The sequence below is a fragment of the Halichoerus grypus genome, chromosome 10, assembly GCF_964656455.1.
Source record: "Halichoerus grypus chromosome 10, mHalGry1.hap1.1, whole genome shotgun sequence".
Lineage (NCBI taxonomy): Eukaryota > Metazoa > Chordata > Mammalia > Carnivora > Phocidae > Halichoerus > Halichoerus grypus.
This window is the reverse complement of record NC_135721.1, coordinates 122,672,515-122,694,193: the sequence shown is the minus strand read 5'-3', so window position 1 is coordinate 122,694,193 and position 21,679 is coordinate 122,672,515. Positions and strand designations below refer to the sequence as shown.

The 21,679-nt window shown below is 48.5% G+C and overlaps 1 protein-coding gene and 1 long non-coding RNA gene across 8 annotated transcripts in view; one reads left to right on the top strand and one right to left on the bottom strand.

Moving 5' to 3' along the window:
• The window catches only part of L3MBTL1 (L3MBTL histone methyl-lysine binding protein 1), a 33,137-nt gene extending 17,683 nt beyond the window's left edge, over positions 1–15,454 (bottom strand). For all 7 annotated transcript variants that reach the window (XM_036096005.2, XM_036096006.2, XM_036096001.2 and 4 more), the window contains exons 1-7: positions 15,337–15,454; positions 9,431–9,583; positions 9,079–9,305; positions 8,618–8,759; positions 8,202–8,355; positions 7,935–8,067; positions 7,232–7,313 (exon numbers count right to left, since the gene is read on the bottom strand). In XM_036096005.2, coding sequence (XP_035951898.2) covers positions 7,232–7,313; positions 7,935–8,067; positions 8,202–8,355; positions 8,618–8,759; positions 9,079–9,305; positions 9,431–9,566 — 874 coding nt within the window. In that variant the 5' untranslated portion in view covers positions 9,567–9,583; positions 15,337–15,454. The remainder of the gene's footprint in view (positions 1–7,231; positions 7,314–7,934; positions 8,068–8,201; positions 8,356–8,617; positions 8,760–9,078; positions 9,306–9,430; positions 9,584–15,336) is intronic.
• LOC118538183 (uncharacterized) lies at positions 9,208–14,551 on the top strand. Its single transcript, XR_004918484.2, has 3 exons — positions 9,208–9,334; positions 11,649–11,769; positions 13,893–14,551. It is a non-coding gene; the product is annotated as an uncharacterized LOC118538183 (long non-coding RNA).
• Positions 15,455–21,679: the final 6,225 nt, after the last annotated feature.

The window sequence follows — 21,679 nt, the reverse complement described above, 5'->3', positions numbered from 1 at the left end:
AAAGTGCTGGTCTTGAGTTTCTGGTCTTCCTAGGGCTCCACTAAGTCTGTCTTATCTGGATTCTAGCTCTGCCATGCTCTGGTTCACTTGGCTACTGCCCTGGGTCATTCAGATGTGGAGTGCTTTGTCACTCATGAAGAAGCTTTTTTCTTTAGTTGGAACCTAAGTGGCTAGAAGCACCTCCCTAGGAGCTGCCTAAGTTCCCTGGTCACTGTACTGAGCCTGACCCAGCTGGGCCAAAGCAAGGATTTTCTTCATCAACTGATCACCAAGCCATCAGACTCTCTGAGACCTACACAGACACACCAGCCTAGCGCACATCCTGTCCTGAGTGAAATCTGGATTGTCCCTAGAACATACCACCTACGGTGTTCCCTCAAGAAACCCTTGGTTCTCCCACTCGGCCTTCCTCCAGACTTACTGAGCAGGCCAGGGGAGAGAGCAGGCTCCGGGACGCCAGGCCTGGCATTGTCTGTCTCTTGCCACTGCAGCTGCACATCATCCTGTGTAATACCTCTTCCCTTCTTCCAAATCACCACCACTATCACCAGCCCTTCACAACACCCACCCCTTTCTCTCTAGATGACATTCTTCTCTCCTCACTCTTCCTGAACCATAACATGAGCCACTTGTCTGTTTCTCACTTCAGGCACCTCTGCCCCTCCTTGGTCCTGACTCCCAAGTTCAGCTCCCATTGGCCCTACCCCAAAGTGGCCAAGTCCTAAGACCCCCGTGCCACCGCAGAGACCTCTGCCTTCATCTTCTGTCCCTTACCCTCCCAACTCCCAGTGTTGCTACTTGCCTCCCTGAGCCTTTAATTATCTGGATTCTCTCACTAGCCATGATGCATAACAAGTATACAGACTTCACAGTTTGTCATCACACACCACTTCCATTTACCTTAACCGTTCCTTTACCATCGAGTGGTATTTTCTGTGTGCCAAGGCTGGTGCCAGAAACTGGGGGTACAGGGATGCCTCAGAGACTTCACATACATGGTCCCCTTTAATCCTCACACAATGTCTTGAGGAGATAGGTAGGATTCACAGTAATCCTTTTCACAGATGAGAAAAGAGGTTAAACGGAATCCACTGGAAAGAGGCCTAACTACGCAACCTTTCAGTCATATTAGACCTTCCCTCCCTGACCAAGCCCCCAGCCTTCTCCAGTTTCCTGCATCCGTTTTCCACGGTGAACAATGGGCTGAGCTGTTAGGTACATCCTTCAGACCAAGTAAGTCCCAAAGCTCCTGGGGATGGTTGTACTATTTGTGTGCTGTACACAGATGCCCAGCCGAGAGGGTGCATGTGGGCTGAAATCCAGCTGGGGCTCCTTGCTGCGCCATGCGGCTGAGTCTACTCAGGTTGCCTTTTTCTAACCGGGTCTGCTCAGAAAGGGCGCCTTTTTTACAATGTGTCCCAAGGTATGGTAGAGACTCGCTGTGGTACTGATCCTCTCTTGACTTCCAGAAATGCTCCTTTGCCTATTCCTGCTTCCTTAAACTACACGCTCTTGGCTAGCACCTTCTTCAGCTAGCTCAGGTTGTCCAAAACCAAACTCGTAACTTCTCTGCCGAAGCTTGTGGCCTTCTCGGTGTGGTCTAGTTCAGTCCATGGTACCAGCACCCATTCAACCAGCCACATAAGCCAGGAACTTGAGAGGGATCCTTTAGGTCTCTTCTTCACCCCCAGGATCCTTCAGTCCCTGAGTCCTGCCGACTCCAACTCCTAGCTGGCTCTCGAATCTATCCCCACCCCTCCATGCTCACTGTTCGTCTTGCTTTGAGCCTGGTCCAAGAGCCTCTGGACTGATCTCTCTGCCTCAGATTCAGTCTATCAGCAGAATAGCTCTAAAATAAAACTGGTTTATTTCTTTGCTTTAAAGTCCACAATGGCTTCTGCTTTACAACCAAAAAATCCAAAAACCCAAACATCTTTCTGCAGCACACAGAGCTCTGTGTGAATTAGCCTGATCGTGCCTTTCCACGCCCCTGTGCGCTTCTGTGCCTGTGCACGTCCTAATCCCTCCGCCTCATCGATCCTGCCCCACCCTGTCCCACCCTCCTATCTTCTTCTCATCCTTCAAGACCCAGCCATAGCTCTGGCACCTAGCACAGGGTTTTACACAGAAAGATGATCACCAAATATTTATTAAATGAATGACGAGAAGGATGGATATATGCATACATGGATGCATGGATGATTGAATATATGGATGCATGGATATATGGATGCATGGATGTATGGATGCATGGATGCTTGGATGCATGGATGTATGAATGCATGAATGTATGGATGCATGGATGTATGGATGCATGAATGTATGGATGCTTGGATGCATGGATGTATGGATGCATGAATGTATGGACGCATGGATGTATGAATGCATGAATGCATGGATGCATGGATGCATGGATGTATGGATGCATGGATGCTTGGATGCATGGATGTATGAATGCATGAATGTATGGATGCATGGATGCTTGGATGCACGGATGTATGGATGCATGAATGTATGGATGCATGGATGTATGAATGCATGAATGTATGGATGCATGGATGCTTGGATGCATGGATGTATTAATGCATGGATGCTTGGATGCATGGATGCATGGATGCTTGGATGCATGGATGCTTGGATGCATGGATGTACGGATGCATGGATGCTTGGATGCATGGATGTATGAATGCATGAATGTATGGATGCATGGATGCTTGGATGCATGGATGTATTGATGCATGGATGCTTGGATGCATGGATGCATGGATGCTTGGATGCATAGATGTATGGATGCATGGATGCTTAGATGCATGGATATACGGATGCATGAATGTATGGATGCACGGATGCTTGGATACTTGGATGCATGGATGTATGGATGCTTGGATGCATGGATATATGGATGCATGGATGCTTGGATGCATGAATATATGATGCATGAATGCATGGATGCTTGCATGCATAGATGTATGGATGCATGGATGTATGGCTGCACTGATGGAACGTCACCCCACCTACCCCATGAAGCCTTCCTGGACTACATGAGGCAGTTTGTTCCGTGATGGTCCTTCGTACCTACATACCTCAAACACAACACTTACTCTACCATTGCATTATAACTACTTGTTCATAAATCTTTCCCTAACATCGGACTATGAGCTCTCTAAAGGCTAGTATTGTGTTTTGCTTAGTCTGAACTCTTATATTTCAATAAAGCTGGGAAAAAAAGAAAGAGAGAAGGCACACATAGTAATAAGAGAAATAAAAAAGGGGATATCACCCCATATCCTGCAGACTTTAAAAGATAAGGGGGTATTATGAATAACTTTACATCCTTCTGACACATTTCCTTCTGAATCACCCAGTCTCAAGCCTACCTCTGCGCACTAGTGAAGTTGTTCTCGAGTCACCAGGGCCACAGTCCAATGACCTTTTCTTATTCCTCAACTCTCTTGATCTCCACATGCTACCAACCCCTCTTCCATCTGAGCATTTCCTTCTTGCTGTGCTCTCTTAGCTGTATCTTCCTCCTCTTCTCTTGCCATCAGAGGTTCTTCTTTCTCCCACCCCAACCCTGCTCCTCAATGGTAGACCCCTAGAAATACAGTAATTCCCTCCCATTTTCTCTCTTTCTGTTCACTCTCTTAGGAAGCTTCTTCAGCACTGCTTCAGTCGTTTAAGTAGAGAGAATTTCTGGGGCGCCTGGGTGGCTCAGTTGGTTGAGCGACTGCCTTCGGCTCAGGTCATGATCCTGGAGTCCCGGGATCGAGTCCTACATCGGTCTCCCTGCTCAGCAGGCAGTCTGCTTCTCCCTCTGACCCTCCCCCCTCTCATGCTCTCTCTCTCAAATAAATAAATAAAATCTTAAAAAAAAAAAAAAAAAGTAGAGAGAATTCGCAAATTAATAGTTCTAGCCAGACTTTTCACTGGGAACCCAAAACTGAAGAGGCTGGGCTCCATAATGCTATGGTCTACTCTTTACCTGGCTTTCAGTTTCTAGTAAGTATAAATGGACCTTTTTGAAAACCTAATGAAAACCATGGACCATCTCCCCAGAAAAATAAATAATTCACAGAATTTTGCATGTAAATTTAGACTAGGGACCTCAGTTAAGAAGGCATTGCTAGAAGAGTCATACTGATTAATGACTTGTACCGAATCACACGCTCATTCTCAATTTGTTCCCCAACTCCATATAGCATTCCTTGTATATTGATGTAAAATGTGTTTCTTATATGTCATTAAAAAATGGCATAGCTCTGAATAAATATTTCTCCAAAGAAAATATATAAATGGCCAATAAGCATATGAAAAGATGCTCACCATCATTAGCCATCAGGGAAATGCAAATCAAAACCACAATGAGCTACCACTTCACACCCACCAGGATGGCTATAATAAAAAAAGACAACAGCAAGCACTGATGAGGATGTGAATAAACTGGAACCCTCATATGCTGCTAGGGGGAAGAGAAAATGGTACAGTCCCTTTGGAAAACAGCCTAGCAGTTCCTTAAAAGGCTGAACATAGAGTTACCATATGACCCAGCAATTCACTCCTGGGTACATACCCAAGAAAAATGAAAACATACCCACACAAAAACTTGTATACAGATATTCATATCAGCATTACTCATGATAGCCCCGAAATGGAAGCAACCCATATACCCATCGATTGATAAATAAAGTGTGATACATTCATACAATGGGCTATCATTCAGCAGTAGAAAGGAATGAGATACTGATGCATGCTACAAAGTGGATAAACCTTTAAAACACTGTGCTAAATGAAAGAAGCCAGTCACACAGGGCCATGTATTATATAATCCCATTTATGTGAAATAACCAGAATAGGCAAATCCATATCCAGAGAAAATAAACTTGGGGTTGCCTAGGACTACAGGAGGATGGGTGGTTTAGGGGGAATGACAGCTCATGGGTACAGGGCTTCTTTTTGGAATGATGAAAATGCTTTAAAATTGATTGTGGTGATGGTTGCACAAATCCGTGAATACACTAAAAACCACTGAATTGTACAAGTCAATGGGTGAATAACATGGTATGTGAATTCCATCTCAATAAAGCTGTTAAACACTACTTTGTAAAAATATGTATGAAGCACTAACTGCAAAAAGTGGATAAAGTGGACATCATCAAAATGAAAACATTCTACTACTCAGAAAACATCATTTAGAAAGGAAAAAGCAAGCCACAGACTGGGAGAAAGTATTTGTAACATACACATCTGACAAAGGACTTACATGCAGAATATATAAAAAATTAATAGTAAGAAGACAAACAACCTAATTAAGAATCGGTAAAAACGTGGGGCGCCTGGGTGGCTCAGTCAGTTAAGCAACCAACTCTTGATTTCAGCTCAGGTCATGATCTTCGAGTTGTGAGATCGAGCCCTGCATTGGGCTCTGTGCTCAGCAGGGAGTCTGCCTGAGATTCTCTCTTGCCCTCTCCCTCTGCCCCTCCCACTCTCTAAAATAAATCAATAAATCTTAAAAAAAAAAAAAAAAGAACGGGCAAAAACGTATGTCTATGGTAACTATAGGGAGACAGAACAGGATGCTTGGAGGACTGCTCTGAATCTGAAAAGGCTATAACAAGTTGACCCTGAAGAACGCCACCACAGATACCTGATTTGGATGTGGGCAGACTGAGAGGTGACATGAGAATATCAGAATAGCTATTAATGATTACATATATTGTGAAGACTTTTACCACGGTGTTTTAGAAAAGATTCCTCACACGAAGCGGCTGTTGAAAAGATAAAGTGGATACGTGAAAGAGAGAGAGAGCCTGAGTACATACACGAGTTACACGGCTCTAACTCATAAACTACTGGAACGTTCTGTCAGGACCAGACACGTCAGGCCTGTACAACATGAACCTAATAGCTGGCCATCCAACTGCCAAACAGAGTGTAGACATAATACGGATTCTCCATACCACAGGACACTCAAACAACCCTGCCAACCCCACCCCTCACGCCAGATTCTTCTGCCAAAAGACCCCAAAAACAAGTGGAAAAAAACTTAGCCATAAATGCAAACTTCTGCCAACTGAGAGAGTATTTTCCCTTGAAAAAAGGAGAAAAGGCACAAGGAGGAAAATATCCAGAAATCAACGCCACACCAACGTTTACCGTTGAGAGGGCAAGAGGTATGAATCAAAAGATAATTCTGTACTGCTCAACAGGACCCAGCTAGAAGAATGCTGATTCATGGGAATCTGAGCCACTGTCTTGGGTGGTTGGACACTGTCTCCTTCCTCTACGTAAGATTTAAGAGGCCATAAATCAATGAGAGCTATGCTTTTGGCTTCTGATGTGAGAGACAGCAGTGAAAATCTGGTTTGGTTGCGATGGGCAGAATTTTGAATGGGCACTACAGAGTTTGGAGCCCAGGACACAGACTGGGTTCCTCTGGCCGGCACCGGATCCATCAAGGCAGAGTGTCCTAAGAACTCACTTCACCCTCTGGCTCTCTCTGAGACAGGAAAGACAGTAACTCAGACAACTGAGCCATGGTCTGAGAGGAATCACCAACACACAACTCATGCATTCATGTACCGAGCAAACACTGATTGAGAGTCTACTCAACCCCAGTCACTGAGCTGAGCACCAGCGATACGATTAATAAAATAAATTCAGTTCTGAGGGAGGAAGATAGAATTCAACAACCTGTTACGCAGTACCTAGGTGATTACAAGTGTGATAATTGTTACTCAGCTCCTGTTGACTGTTGTCACGTGGGAGTGGAGATGGCCTGAGGGCCAGAGCTGACTCTGAATGGCCTTTGTTCCCTTTTTTTTTAAGAACCAAAAGGCCAGAATGGGAGCTCCAATAGCAAGGTCAGACCAATGGCCCGTACAAACTTGCTCACACCACCAAAGGGAAGCAACGCCACGTGATGCCATTAAAAGCTGTTTAAGTCTTTGGATTCTGAGCCTGGCAGTGAGGCCTATTCACAACTGGATAACAGAGGATAAAACAAACACACGATATAATCCCTCCCCAAATACACGCATACTAATGCATGAACCAGAAACATTGTCTCTCTCGCATTTTCTCTCTCCCTCACACATACGCTACTTTATACTCATCTATGTATGTACCACACACCATCACACACGTGACGCATACTCTCAGCCTCACACCTCCAAAGGTGTGTACACATCACATCAACACATCCACAGACACACACACACAGAGGCCCCCATACCAGGCTGGCTGTTCCACTCCTCACTTTCTGGGGTGCAAGCAGTGGGTCGGCCCTCTGGATCCTTTCCTTCTTCTTGCTTCTCCTGTGGAAGGCAAGCCTGATTCCTGTCCTCATGGGTTGGGGTGAAGCCCCAGCCTCTATTCCAGGCCCCTGCCTGGCTCTCTGGTCACATGGTATTCTGCCCCAAACAAGGGGAATTTCTTCTAGGCTACCAGCAGGCACAGAGCTCCAGTGGGCAACCCTGACCACGTGGGCACAAACTCCCATAAGCATATAGCCCCTAGTTTCACAGGCTGACTACAATCCTCCTCATTCCTCAGACCTGCTGTGTGTTGATTTTACTTGCCCACTGGAGCTTTCATGCTCTGTCTCTTCCAGCTTCTCTGCCTCTGGCCTCCTGATGGGGCTCCAGTGATGGAGCTTTTCATCTGCTACTCATCTACTTGGGTGCTGGTGTATGTGAATGTGACTTAGCCCTGACACTAGACTGAGATGGAAGCCCCAGAAAAGCAGGAGGGTGACTTAATCATTTTCTTCTAACTCAGTACAGAACCTGAGTCAAAATGGGACCCCAAAATACGATGAGTGAGTCATCATGTGTCTTCTCTGGCCCAGCCCCACAGCCTGGATTAATGGAGAGGATAGTGGGAATTGACAGGTAGCCTCTAGCCTCCCCTTCCCCTCCCCACTGCCCTCTTCCTACCAAGGCCTCAGGCTCTGACTCCTCCTCTGACGGGCTGTGGTATTCCCTGCGCTTCCTCTTCTTCATGGGTTTGAGAAGCTCAGAAGCGCTGGTGCAGGAGTTCTGGCCTGAGGAGTTCTCCACTATGACCGACCTGAGGGACAGATGGCCTGAGAGAAAGAACCACCCACCCTACACCACCCAGTCCCTCTCCTAAGCCCTGAGCAGGAATGGAGAATGGGGGGCCCCAAAGCAGAGCAAGTAGGGTTGCAATACCCTCCCCCTTACCGCTCTTGGAACAGTGGCGGGCAGTCATCATTGGAGGAACCAGCAGGATCTGGACCCACGCTTTGCTGAGGTCCACACTCCTGGCACTGACAAGCGCCATCATCTTCTGGGGGATCCTGGGGGGGATCTTCTGGAGGATCCTGGGGGAGGTCCGCTGTGGGGGCCAAAGGGGCCTCAGGCCTCCCATCCATCACAGCCACACTCAGGCTCCGCCCACCTCGGAGCCCACGCCCCCTCGGCTCCCCTGGACAGGCCCCCAACAGTCTTCTCTATCTCAGGACCAACCCCTGGACGCACCCGCAGGACCCAGGCCACCCACTCCATCCTCCTCCACCCCCCACACTGGAGACTCCTCAGGGAGCTCGGGCCTCGACCCACCCGGGCAGGGCCCCAGCCTGGGGACTGGAGGGTCCTACCCGGCTGTTGGGTGCCCGCATCGCCACCTCCCGCCGGGGCCTCGCCATCTTCATATTCGGCCACACCTTCGGGCCGTAGCTCGGGGCTCGGGGGCTGCTCCGCTCCTACCATGTTCAGTGGTGCGTACTCGCTTATCCGGAACTGGAGCGTGGGAGGGTCTGAGGACGGGACTCCTGTACCCCCTCGACCCGCCTCTGATCGGCAAGGTCCCCTCCCGCCGCCTTACTCTGCAAGGCTCCGCTCCGGGTGCCTCGCTCCAAGCCACGCCCCCAGCAGCCCGCCAGACCCCGAGCGCCTCCACCCAAGCCATGCCCCTGGAGTCCCTCACTCAAAGCCGCACCCCAGAACCCCCCATCGCGAGCCCCTTCCCCTTCCTTCGCCTCGGGCCCCGCCTCCAGCCCGCTGGCCCCGCCCCACAGGTGGGGCTCGCAGGCCCCCGCCAATCCCCACAGACACTGACCCGTAGGCCGCTCCCAGGAGGCGGGGCCGCAGCCTCGGTCCACTCCAGGAGCCGCACGGTGGTGGCGCTGGAGCTGGCCGCAGGCGCCGCGCTTAACTGCGGCAGAACGGTGGCCGTGACAGGGACGCTGCCGGCCACTCGCTCCGGAGCGCCCACATGGATCGTCTCCCGCGGAAAACAGGAAACATCCAGGGCACTGCTGGGCAGGCCAAGGGTGGCCGAGCCGGCTGCGAACAAATACACAGACATGACACAGGTGAGCCTGGTGGCCCTGCCCCATGCATGTGTAGGCAGGTGAAAGTATGTCCTTCCCGGGATCCACACCTCCCTCCAGGCCCCTGGCTTGGCCCACCTGGGATGATGAAGGCAGTAGCCGGCAGGTGAGAGCTGGAACCTGGACTGTCTCTGGCCACCAGGTGCATGTTGACCTCTCCTGTGGAGGGCCCCTTCAGTGTCCTCAGCATCTCCATTTCGGCATTCCCCTCCATCCTGGTAGGCCTGCAAGCTGAACACGACCCCCAGGGAGATTAGGGAGGGAGCAGGCTTCTTTGAGGAGGAACTCTTCACCCTCAAGTTGGCAACCTGCAGAGAAAAGCCTCAGTCCTGAGGAGAGCAGGGTGTCTTAGGAGACCAACATTAAGTCTGGCTCCTGGCTCTAACCAGGTCACCCAGGTGAGGGCTCTGGTTAGGCCTTGCATCTCCCCCAGATTCTGGAAGATGGGCATGCGTGAGGGTGCTTTGTAAACTGATGTATAGCTACACAAGTGACTCTGGGGAGTAGGTCTCAGGTCAAGGTTCTGTCTGGCCAGCTGTCAGTGACAGGGCCCAGGCTACGTCTAAACTCCCCTCTTCTCAACCCCCACCTCCAGCCCCACTAGGATCAATCTCTTCTTCCTGGGGGGATTTAGAGCCCTCAAGTACCATGTTTGATCTCACTCATAAGGTCCATTTTCCTAGGAGGTGATCTTTCCCAATCACATTCTTATATTCTTATATGCCCCCTGCCCGCAATCCTTCCAACCCCAAGCACAGAGTAAGCACTCTAACATCTGTTGAACAAATGCATACATGTGGAGAGCAAAGAGGTGTTGTTTGAGAACCCAGGCAGTGCATGACTTTTCTATATAATAAAGCAAGGGCAAAAAAGGTATTTAATAAAGAGGTTGTTGAACAAGTAAATATATGGGGAAAAAAAAAAGACCTAATGACATAACTATACTTAGGATCTATCTATCATTTACTTAACTCCTAAAACGTTTTGGCCACTGTTCTAGTGCCAGTCTTACCATCACTGTCCAGAATTTTCTGTGATGATGTAAATGTCTTATGCCTACATTGTCCAACACATTAGTAGCCACTAGCCACATGTGGTTACTGAACAACTGAAATGTGGCTAGTGTGAATGAAGAACTGAATTTTTAAATTTTTATTATTATTATTATTTAGAATTATTCACTTTTCAGTTTGTTCGGTTTTTTTTTTTTTTTTCAAGATTTTATTTATTTATTTGACAGAGAGAGAGAGACAGTGAGAGAAGGAACACAAGCAGGGGGAGTGGGAGAGGGAGAAGCAGGCCTCCTGCTGAGCAGGACCCTGGGATCATAACCTGAGCTGAAGGCAGACGCTTAACGACTGAGCCACCCAGGCACCCTAGAACTAAATTTTTTAAATCTTAAATTAAATTTAAATAGTCACAGTGGCCATAGTTACTGTGTTGGACAGCAAAACTTTACATATATTATAATTGGCCTGTCGTCTCTACTTGCAAAACACATCTCACAGTCTGACTTCTCTCCATCTCCTTGCTTCCATGAGAGTCCCAACTGCCATCAGCTCTCCTTGGACTTCAGAAACTGCCTCCTACCTCATCTCCCTTCTTCCTCTCTTGCCCCCTACAGTCTATTCTCCAGTAAGAGAAAGCTTTAAAAATGTAAGCCAAATCACATAATTTCCCTATCTAAAATTCTTCCATGGCTCTCCATTGCCCTTAGAATAAAATCAAAGTGCTTCCCCCTATAGAATCTGACCCCTGTCTTCCTCTCTGACCTCATCCTCCACCACTCTTCGCCTGTTCTCCACCCCAACAAATACTGGTTTCCTTCTACTCATTAACAAATGTTCCCACCTTAGAGCTCTTGATCCTTGTTCTCCCCTCTGCTCAGAATGCACCTCCCTAAGCTCTCTGCTTGGCTGCCTGCTTCCCATCCTCCAGGCCTCGGCTCAGTGGTCACCTCCTCAGAAGAGGTCTTTCATGGCCACTCAGTTTAAGCAGCATACCCCTCACCCACACCACTAGCGCTCAATCCATCACTGTGTTTATTTCCTTTGCATCCTTCATTATAATCCATAATGATCTTCATTTACTTATTTGTGTGTGATCAGTCATCCCCATAGAAATATAAGTTCCATGAAGGCAAAGACTTGTATCTGTCTTGTCCACTGCTATATAGCCAGCCCCTGGAATAGTGCCTGCACACAGTAGGTGCTAAATAAATATGTGTTGAATTTCAGTAATTTCAACTTGTTAATAAAAAGCTCTGGGTGTGTGATTGATACCTGGTTGCTTTAAGGAGCTGGCAGTCCTTGACAATGGCTTCTGGCATACAAGTTAAAGGAAAACATGGCCTCGGCTCAAGACAGACTTAAGACAGTGTGAATCTCAGCTCCAGCACTTAACACCCGTGACTCTGAGTAAGTAGCTTACCTGACTTGAGCCTCAGTTTCCTCGTGTGTAAAATAAATGCAGTAATGATATCTACCTCAAAGTGTTCTGGTGAAGATCACATGCGAAAAACGTGTGAAGTCTCGGTAGCAGCAGGCTTTCAACAAACACCAATCCACTCCCTTTTAACAGAAATTCCAGGGAGCTTGGTAGCTTCTGGCCGGTAACATGGAAGCTGCTTGCTAGCAAAGTCAGCTTGGAGGGGTTGCTGTCTCTCCCACCCTCCTCCCACCTGCTGTTCTTGTGCACTCATTTATTTCCCAGCTTTTCCTCCCTAAAACAGAGAGTCCATCCTCTATATTATATAATCAGGTAGGTGAAGGCTAGATATATAACCTGATTAATGAAGGCAACATTCAAACCAAGGTGTGTTTCCCTTTGTTAAAATTATAAAATAGAATTCCCTGAATTTCAATTCTAACTATTTTGCTTTGCACAGCTGATGTACTTGTACCACTTTAAGTTCTTTTAGACAGAGTCAATCTTTTAATTCAAAACCTTGGCAGTCACTAAGAGTGAGTGTGGTTACTCCTGGAAGAACCCGTTCCTGTTTCGAAATCCCCCACATGTTTCGGGGGTGTCCAGGAAGGTTGGCCGAGGGGACTGCCCTCCTGCTCAGGTTTGTTGCCCTTGTTTGCAAACACTGGAGGGCCAACTAGGTGTCAGCTCCGTTCTGTGCTCTGGGAATACAGTCTCAAAAAAGACAAAGTGCTCTCAGGAAGCATATATTGTAGAAATAAGGGCTAAGGCTGGGTTGGAAACATAAATTGGAAAGCCATCGTGTGTAGGGGCATTGAAAACCACAGAACTGAGTATAAAGAAAAAGGAAGGAGCTTTGGAGCTCACCAAGATTTATAGGATGGGAAGAGGATGATCTGGTAAAAGAGCCTGCCTTCAGGTCAGAGGGAATCCAGAAGAGTCTGAACTTCTGGAGGACACAGGAGGAATGTTTTCAGGACAGTGGGACTGCTCAACGGTGTGAAATGCCACTGACAGATCAAGTGAGGGGAGGGCTGAGAGCTGACCACTGGGGCAATAAGGGGGTCCTTAGAAACCTCGACAAGAGCCACTTCTGAGGAGCTGTGGACACAAAAACCAGACTGGAGTGGATTCTAGAGAGAGATCATGGATTAGTTCAATATTTACTGAGCACCTACTATGCGCCAGGTACTGTTCTAGGCAATGCAGATTTGTCAGTGAACAAAACAGACAAAAACCTCTGCCACAGACTCTACATTCTAGTGGGGGAAGCTGACACTAAGGTTTGCTCCTCAGGAGAATGGGAGAAAGGGAAGTGGAACAATGGGACTGACAACTCTCTCAAGGAGCTGTGATGTGAAGGAGAGCGCATGGAATTGGGGGATGGTGTTTGGAGAGTGATGTGGTCTCAAGGAAGGGGCGTGGGGGTTTGTTGGTTTGTTTTTAAGTAGGAGATGTTAGAGCATGTTTGTACCTGATGAAAATGAACCTATGGAGAGGAAAAAATGGGCAGTGCAGGGGAAAAAGAATAATTCTAGAAGACAAGTCCTTGAATATGTAGGAGGAAAGAGGATCCAGTGCACCTGTGATGTTGGGACCCATCACATGTACTTGTGGGCTCCTGGCTCGCAGCACCTACTGCTTCTGTGTCCTTCCTCCCCAGCTAGACCAGGAGTTTTTCTGAGGCCTGTAACTGCTTTCTCTGTGATTTGAATTCACTCTTCCTCTCCTGCTGCCACCCCTTATGTTTGCAGCTCACGCAGCATTTTCATAAACACTGTCTCACTTGGTACACACAGCAGCACAACCAGTCTGAAATGGCTCCCAGGCCCAAGCCATGTGCCAGGAACCCATCCACTCCTACCCTTATGGCCTGATCACACCCTCAGAACCCCACTCCTGTGTCCTCTGCACATATTGTTCCTTCTGCTTGGTACCTTTCCACATCCCATAGGTCTGGAGAAATCTTAATCATCCTCTAAGATACAGCTTGAGTGACACCTCTTCTTTGAAGCCTTCCCGGAATCCACCCCCAAACAAAGTTAATCATCCCCTGGGCTGTGTTCCACTCCACCACAGTCTAACTATGCATTAACTTGTCTGTCTCCCCCAGAGATGGAACAAAGCAGCTGACATGCAAAAAAGCCTGACAGAGAGGCCGCACTCAAATCGTCACTGAATGAATCAGAGAGCTGGGAGTAAAAAGTGGTCAACGTTATAAGAAGCAGTGGTACTGAAAACCATACAAGGTTTAGCCATTCTTGCCTTCGGGGCTGGAATTCGATTTCCCGGGGCTGTGCTGCTCAGAGGCTAGGGTTAAGGTGGGAGGTCCCAGCTGCCCTAAAGGTTGTCACGGGCAGCCCTCAGCTGTCACCTTCTCTGGGAACTGCCCTCAGCCAAGGGAGCTGCCTCGCCCAAGTGCCCTCTCCTGGAAGCAGCCATCCTGTTAGACCAGCTGATAAGGGGAGGAAAGGCCTCACCCCCCTGCCTCAATTTGGGATATCTCAGCAGGGCCCTGTCCACTCCAGAGCTTCCCCTGGGACAGGCTGAGGCCTCTGCTGAGACTACCTTGGCTGTTCAACTTCTGTCCAGCACCTTGCTGTCTTCCCTGTCCTACAGGTGATATTCGCAAGGGCATTCCAGTACACCTGCGCTCACATCTCCCTCCCAGAGTCTGGTTCCAGGGAACCTGACCTAAAATAGCCATTTGGGTCCCCGGGCCAGAGAAGTGTCTGGCACATAACATATGCTCAATAAATATTTATTGAATGAGTATGTCTCTGTTTATTTTCTCGTCGTCTCTCTGCTAAGGTTCCTCCCAACTGCTTGCCCTTCAAGGCCTCGTATACAACAGACGCTCAATAAAAGCCCTGGCTCTAGGTGTTGGGGGTGGGGAGCAACACACACTCAGAGCCCCAGCGAGACTGAGCGCCACAAACTTGGGGCCTGCCCCCCGCAGCTGCGGCTGGGACGCGAGGGAGGGGGGGGGCAAGCCAGCTCCGGGGTCGGGACCGCAGCCCGCGGGTCCTCGGGGGACCAGCACACAGGGCGCCGGGCGGGGCGGCCACTGACCCGTCGACTCCGTGCAACGGTTACTTTTTAAGACGCCAAAATGGCGGAATTCTTTTTATTCTTTCTCTTTATGGCAAAATAATAACCCCATTTCCCGTTATAAAAAATCGGAAATCAATGGTAGGAAAAAGAAAGTTTGCCAAATGACCCATTTCCTAAGAAACCCCAAAGCCCGCCCTCTACACCTTCCGTGGTATTAATGAAAACTCTTAATTGACTGCATTTCGCTAATATCGGAGCCGCCGCCTCCCCCGCTCGCGGTCGCGGCCCCCAGCCCCGCAGCCGCCGGCCCCCGCCCCGCAGCGCTCCGCCCGGACCCCTTCCGCTCCGCTCCCCCGCTCTCCTCCCCAGCCCGCGCCCCCCGCCGGCGGCGTTCGCCACGGGCCGCGCGCCGGGGCCGCGCACCGGGCACTGGCGGCAGGGCGGGCGGCAGGGCGGGCGGCGCCCCGCACCCCGGGGCCGAGCCCCCGCCGCGGGCTCCCTACCTGCGAGGCCCGCCCGTGGCCGCCCGGCGCCGAGCTGCCGTCCGAGCCCCGCGCCGCGCGCGCCTGCGCGCACAGGGGGCGGGCCCGCCTCCCTGCAGGACGCGGGGTGTGGAGCGCGCGCCGAGCGGGATCAGGGGGCGCGGGTCCGGCCGCGTGGGCCTGGTGGCCTCTCCCCCCAGCCCGCGACCCGACGGCTGCGCGGGCGAGGCGGGTTGAGATTCATCCTGCCCACCGCCTCCCCCCCCCCCCACCTCCGCGTCACGGCCAGCAGCGCGCAGCGGGGCCCGCCGAGCCGGGGAGCGAGCCTGCCGGGCCCCAGCTGAGTGGTCAGTGACAAAAGACGGGGTTGTGCTCCCGCATGAACCCCGGCTGGGTCGCTGCGGTGTCCAACGCCTTCCCAACCGTGCCTGCCCCCCCGCCCTGGAGGAGGGGAGCCAAGGAGCGTACGAAAACGGCCTCCGAAGGGGTGAAGGGCCGCGCGACCAGAGGAGAGGAGGCCCAGGGCGGCGTGGGTTCTGATTCCGACCCTGCCAGGCATAAAGGGCGGCATTAGCCGCGCCTGCGTTTAGATGGCCCTATTGCCATGGCTGCTGGTGTGACCTGGAAGACATCACCTTATCCTCCTGGTACTCCATTTCTCCATTTGTAAAGACTCACTTACTTGGCATATGGTTCCCGTTGTGGTGTTACCTTGAGCAAGTCACTGCTTCTCTGTGCTTCAGTGTCCTTGATCTAACTAGTCACATCTCTGTTGTTGGTTCTTTTAGCACAAAATACCTCTATTTACACATATCACAGCTGTAGTTTCACATAGATTTGTGTAATTGGAGAGGTTAAGAGACTGCAAGCTCCAAGAGAGACAGTTTTTGTATCCTTAGCTCTCAGCTGGACACTGAGTGTCGGTGCTCAATAAATATTTGCTAATATACTGCACGCGGATAAAAACAGGGAAACTCTTGATACAGTCTAGAGCCCGGGGCCCCTCTCCCACACGAAAAGATTTAACCTAATCCCTTATTTTACAGAAAAGGACACTGAGGTCCATTTGGCCTAAGGTCATGGCCACAGGTCAGACCTCCAGGCTCCTGACTTCCAGTCCAGATGAGAGAAGCTTCCTAATTAATTGTAGGCAAATTCCCCAAATTGTGACCATCGGGTTTAAATTTATGCAGACTTTATTCTGGTTGCCACGCCGACGCATTACATGTGTTCTTTGCTGCAATGTCAATTTTTAATCACATCTCATATTATTGGGAACAGAACTGCATCAGTTGAGGACGCTGGTTGCCATAACAATGGAGGTCTCTTTATGCACACCGATACACACACAACCATCCGCTTTTTCTCTCATCTCTACCGACTGCTTGTTCTAGATTTTCCAAAAGGTTTATTTTAGGTATTCGGATTACAAGAAAGTGATGAAACTACACAAACACATGACTTCTCAATTACAAATGCGTCTTGCAGACAGTGATTCAGACAGACAAGTGGAATCTGAGCTAGCAGGATGTAGGAACCAACATGAGTTGCTGAGACATTATTGTTCTGCCCATTAACAGTCTTAACAGGTGGTCCTGATACTTTCGGTGGTCTTGCTTGCCTGAGCACCTTCAGGGATGGAGAGCTCCTCAAGTTGATGTGATTTGGGGAAGGTTGTTTCTCACACAGCCAGTGTTTCTTCTGCTTCTTCAGAATGCCCTCAGGAGCAAGGGAGCAAGTCTAGTCCTTCCCTCAAGTGACAGACCCCTCTTCTACAAGTCTGTAGCCCCCAGTGTCTTCTCCAAGTTAACCTTCTACCCAAGAGTCGACCCAAATTTGTTTGAAATGTTAATAGAAACACTGGGAAAACTGTTGTAAGCAGCCCACACCTGTTTCTACAGAATTTAATTCACCATTGAGGCAGTCTATGTATTTTAGGAAAATCATCAAAATGTGCCCTTTATAGTTCAGTGTGAAAATACTTCTGGTTCCAACATGACAGACTTCACTAATAGGGAAGGAGCCCTTTCTAGCATAAACACCCCAGAATCCTGGGTAAAGTATTACAAGAAAAAAGCAAGCAAAGGAGGAAGAAGAGTAAATTCATGGCTGAAAGGGTAACCAGCAGGAGTCAGAAACAAAAGAGGGAAACAGAGCAATGGGGTTGGGGTGGGGTAAGGGTGGCCTGGTGTCTCTCTTGTCCTGGAGGTGGTTATTGATGAGTGACAGGGACCAGCTGCTAGGGATTTGGGTTTCATCACACACTTAATGGCAGGAGATGGGATCTTAAGTCCAGGTGATACTGGGAGTATGAACTTAAACCAGTGTAAAGACTGGACACCTCCCATACCTAGACTATGTATTTGTGGGTCCATAGTGGGAAAGGCAAGGGAGACCCAAGTTTCCAAATATGATCAACTTCAGGTCCTGCTCTCCCCCAGGCCATGGGTTTATGTTACCCAGAACATCAGACACTGACATTTTATTTGGCTTTGGGAATGGAAGCTTATGTTTGTAACCACTAGAACTTGTTTCGGTGAGGGCCAGAGCCTCAGCTATTTCCCTTAACCCCACCCTGCTAAATATCTGAACCTTGTTCTTAACATACCGATAGAATTCTTGTCTTAGGACACTGAGGTACCCAACAAAAAAGAATCAATCAAGGCATACTCATTTGCTATTGTGGAACAAATTAGTTAGTGGCTTAAAAAAAGCATAAATTTATTACCTTGTCATTCTGGAGGTCAGAAGCCCAAATTGGGTCTCAAGGCGTTTTATTTCCCAGTACCAAGGACTTTCTTCCCAAAGAATTAGCCTGTCAGTGGGGACAAATACCACTTAGGAAAGGTAGTTCAAGAACCTTAAGTCTCTGGAGAAGACATTATGTTGCTTTGCTCTGGCTCATGTGCTCCAGGCCATCTTCTGATTTCATTTTTCAGATACCTTCCTGTTCTAGTGCTCTTGGGCTGCTAGGACAGAACATCGTAGACTGGACTAGGTGGCTTACGACAACAGAAACTTCGTTCTCACAGTTCTGGAGGCTGGAAAATCCACGATCAAGGTGCTGCAGATTTCATGTCTAGTGGAGTCTTCCTGGCTTCACAAATAGCCGCCTCCTTGCTGTGTCCTCACATGGCAGAAGGTGCAAGGAACTTTCTGGAGTCTTTTATAAGAGTGCTAACTAATTCCATTCATGAGGGCTCCACCTTCATGACCTAATTACCTCCCAGAATCCCCACCTCCAAATACCATCACATTAGGGATCAGCATGAATTTTGGGGACATATAAACATTCACTCCATAGCACTTCATATCCCATAATCCAGCTATTTGGAATGGGGTTGCTAGGGATTTACCTTCCAATCTCCCTTCTTCTTCCACTCAAGGAACACATTGGCTTTCTGGTACAAGCCAGGTACTTGGACATTGTTAGCCAGATATGGGGGTGGCAGAGTGGGTGGGTATCTCCCTCAGAAAAGCTTATCTACTGAGAGGCAAGAATTAACTCAAGAAACTCTTCCTGGCTTTGGATAGCAAATGAAAAAAGCCAACTTCATCAAGTAAGTGTAATGTTTTATACTTTATTGAAATAGGAAATATCTACTTGTTATCTGTTAGGGTCATGACAGGAAACATGGCACACACTCCAACTGAGTAAATTTGAAGAGAATTTAATAAAGGGTCTGTTTTTAAAGGTCTGGGCAGGTTGTTAGAAAATCACAATTGTTAGCTAAAGATCATTGGGACTAGGAAAAGGGGACAGTGGTTACCAGGACTTGAACAAGAGGGCTGTGTATAGAAGACACTACGCCCTTCCAATGAGGGCCACCTCCAGCCTGAACTCTACAGGGAGGGAGCTGTTGGAAGTACTCCAATCTTAATCTTTCCCATATCCTATTGCTGCTTCCTAATGGCTGAACCTGATCCGAAATCAGAGGGCCAATGGAGGTTAGCTTCCTGGGGCTCAGAATAGGCAGAGGATTGAGGGGTGATGGTGTGGGAGGGCCAAATGTCAAGTATCTGTTTAGGCAAAATGAAATAACTGCCTGTTTTTCCTTTTCATACATGTGCAGGTTGGTGGATTTAGGCTGGGCTGTTTCAAGCTGTAGGCGGCGGAGGCTAACAGACAGCTTGGCCCCACCTGTCTCGTCTTCTACCAGTAGGCCCACAAAGGGGTATTATTCTCATGGTGATGACTGAGATGCCAAAGACCAAGCCCATTTGTGCAAGTGCTTCTAAAGCCTTGTCATGCTGTATGTTTCCTATAGCTGCAGTAACTAATTACCACAAATTTGGTGGCTTAAAATAAAAATGTATTACCTCACAGTTGTAGAGATCAGAAGTCCAAAATGAGTGAGGGGATGTTTAGCCTGGAGAGGACCTTCACAAGGTCAAGCTGTGGGTAGGGCTGTGCTCCATCCAGAGGTTGTAGAGAATTTAGTTTTCTTGCCCAGTGGTCCCTTCCATTTTCAAGGCTGGTAGCGTAGCATCTTCCAGTCTCTAATTTTGCTTGCTTTCACATCAACTTTTCCTTATCTTTTTACCTTCCAACCTCCCTATTGTAATTACACTGAGCCCACTTGGATAATCCAGGATAATCTTCCCATTCCCAGACCTTAATTTAGTCACATTTACAAAGTTCCTTTTACCATGTAAGTAACATACTGACAGGTTAGAGGGTTAGAAGGTAGGCATCTTTGGGGAAGGGGAGGGTAATATGTAGCCTACTAAACATGCTGTGCCTGCCAAAATTCCACTGGCCCATATCAAGGGACAGGAGGTACTCTGCTCATGAAGGGGGGATATACAGAAATATATGTAGATCTGTAAGAGAATCTGGCAAGGCCTTTAGTACATGTTTATTGAATGTTTTGGACCATTATGACTCAGGGTATTACACTGACCAGCTTATTACAATCACAGCCACAGCTATCCAAGCTGGAGTTCCTACTGGGTCTGCAGGGGAATGTCATCTACAGCAAAGGTGGACAAAAGCTATAACTTAAGATCTTATTTGCTCATTCCAATTATAATGCTGTTGTGTGCTCATTCTACAATCACACTGAAATTTACGCTCTGAATTTCCTTCTCCCTCTATTCCTATTACCCAGAGCAAGAGGACACATTATTTGCTTTAAACTCTCTGAAGGAACAGAAGAGATTCTGTAGGGGTATTAAAGTTTCCTCACTCCTTTGCCAGAACTGACCCAGAATTCAGCTGAACATCTATTAGGGCAGGTTGTCCACATACTACTTGCTCTGCTCTGAGCAGTCTTTTTTTTTAAATGATTTTTTAAAAAGATTGTATTCATTTACTTGAGAGAGGGAGCGTGTGCTTGCACAAGCCAGGGGGGAGGGGCAGAGGCAGAAGCAGACTCCCTGCTTGGCAAGGAGCCCAAAGCCTGGCTCGATCCCAGGACCCCGGGATCATGACCCAAGCCAAAAGCAGACACTTAACCGACTGAGCCACCCAGGCGCCCCTGCTCTGAGCAGGTTAAAGCAAATCTGGAGTGCTGTCTCTTACTAGCAGGCGGTACTCTGTAAGAGGGACCCTGACCACCCAGAATACAGGGAGACAACAGAGATGGTTAGGGGCTTTAAAACTGCTGTGCTGAGACAGCTGAGGGGATGTTTAGCCTACAGGAGAGGACCTTCACAAGAGCAGAAGTAGTCTGATCTGGGGGGCCTGAGAAAGATCCAACTAGAAGCGATGAACACCCAAGGGCCCAGGTTGTGCTTGCTAAATACCATTTCCAAATAAAGATAACCCGGGCTCATTGGAGAAATGGCTGCTTCCAGGTCTGGGACTAGAAAGTTGAGCCTGGAAATCTTACCATACTAGAAAGCAAGGAAACTGGTAAGATTATTAGGGCTGCTTCAATGAACTCAGGAGGCAACCTGAGCTGACTTCCCCTGACTAAAGATAGAGTAAGGCAACACCAGTAAGGAGAACTGCCACAGACTGAAAAGTGTTTAAAATCATGGGTTCATGGTTTAATGGACTTAGGCAAAGATCATCAATGCCTGCCAATGACAAAAAGATACCCAGGTAGTTTTGGGAAGGAAACCCAACCCTTCCCCTGAAACTGATAAAGCCTCTAGAATAATGGGTCTTAAACTTGAGCACACACCAGAATCACTTGGAAGGCTCATTATAACAACACCTATGGCTGGGCTCCACTTTGTTTCTGATTCAGTGATCTAGGGTGGGGCTTGAGGAAACTGCGTTTTAAATCCCCAGAGGATGCTGCTGATGTTACTGGTCCACGAACACTTTGAGAACCATTGTTCTTAGGTCTAGAAGATGCTAGATGATACCATGAGAATGCAATCAGCAAAATCAAGACTGAAAAACTACTCAACA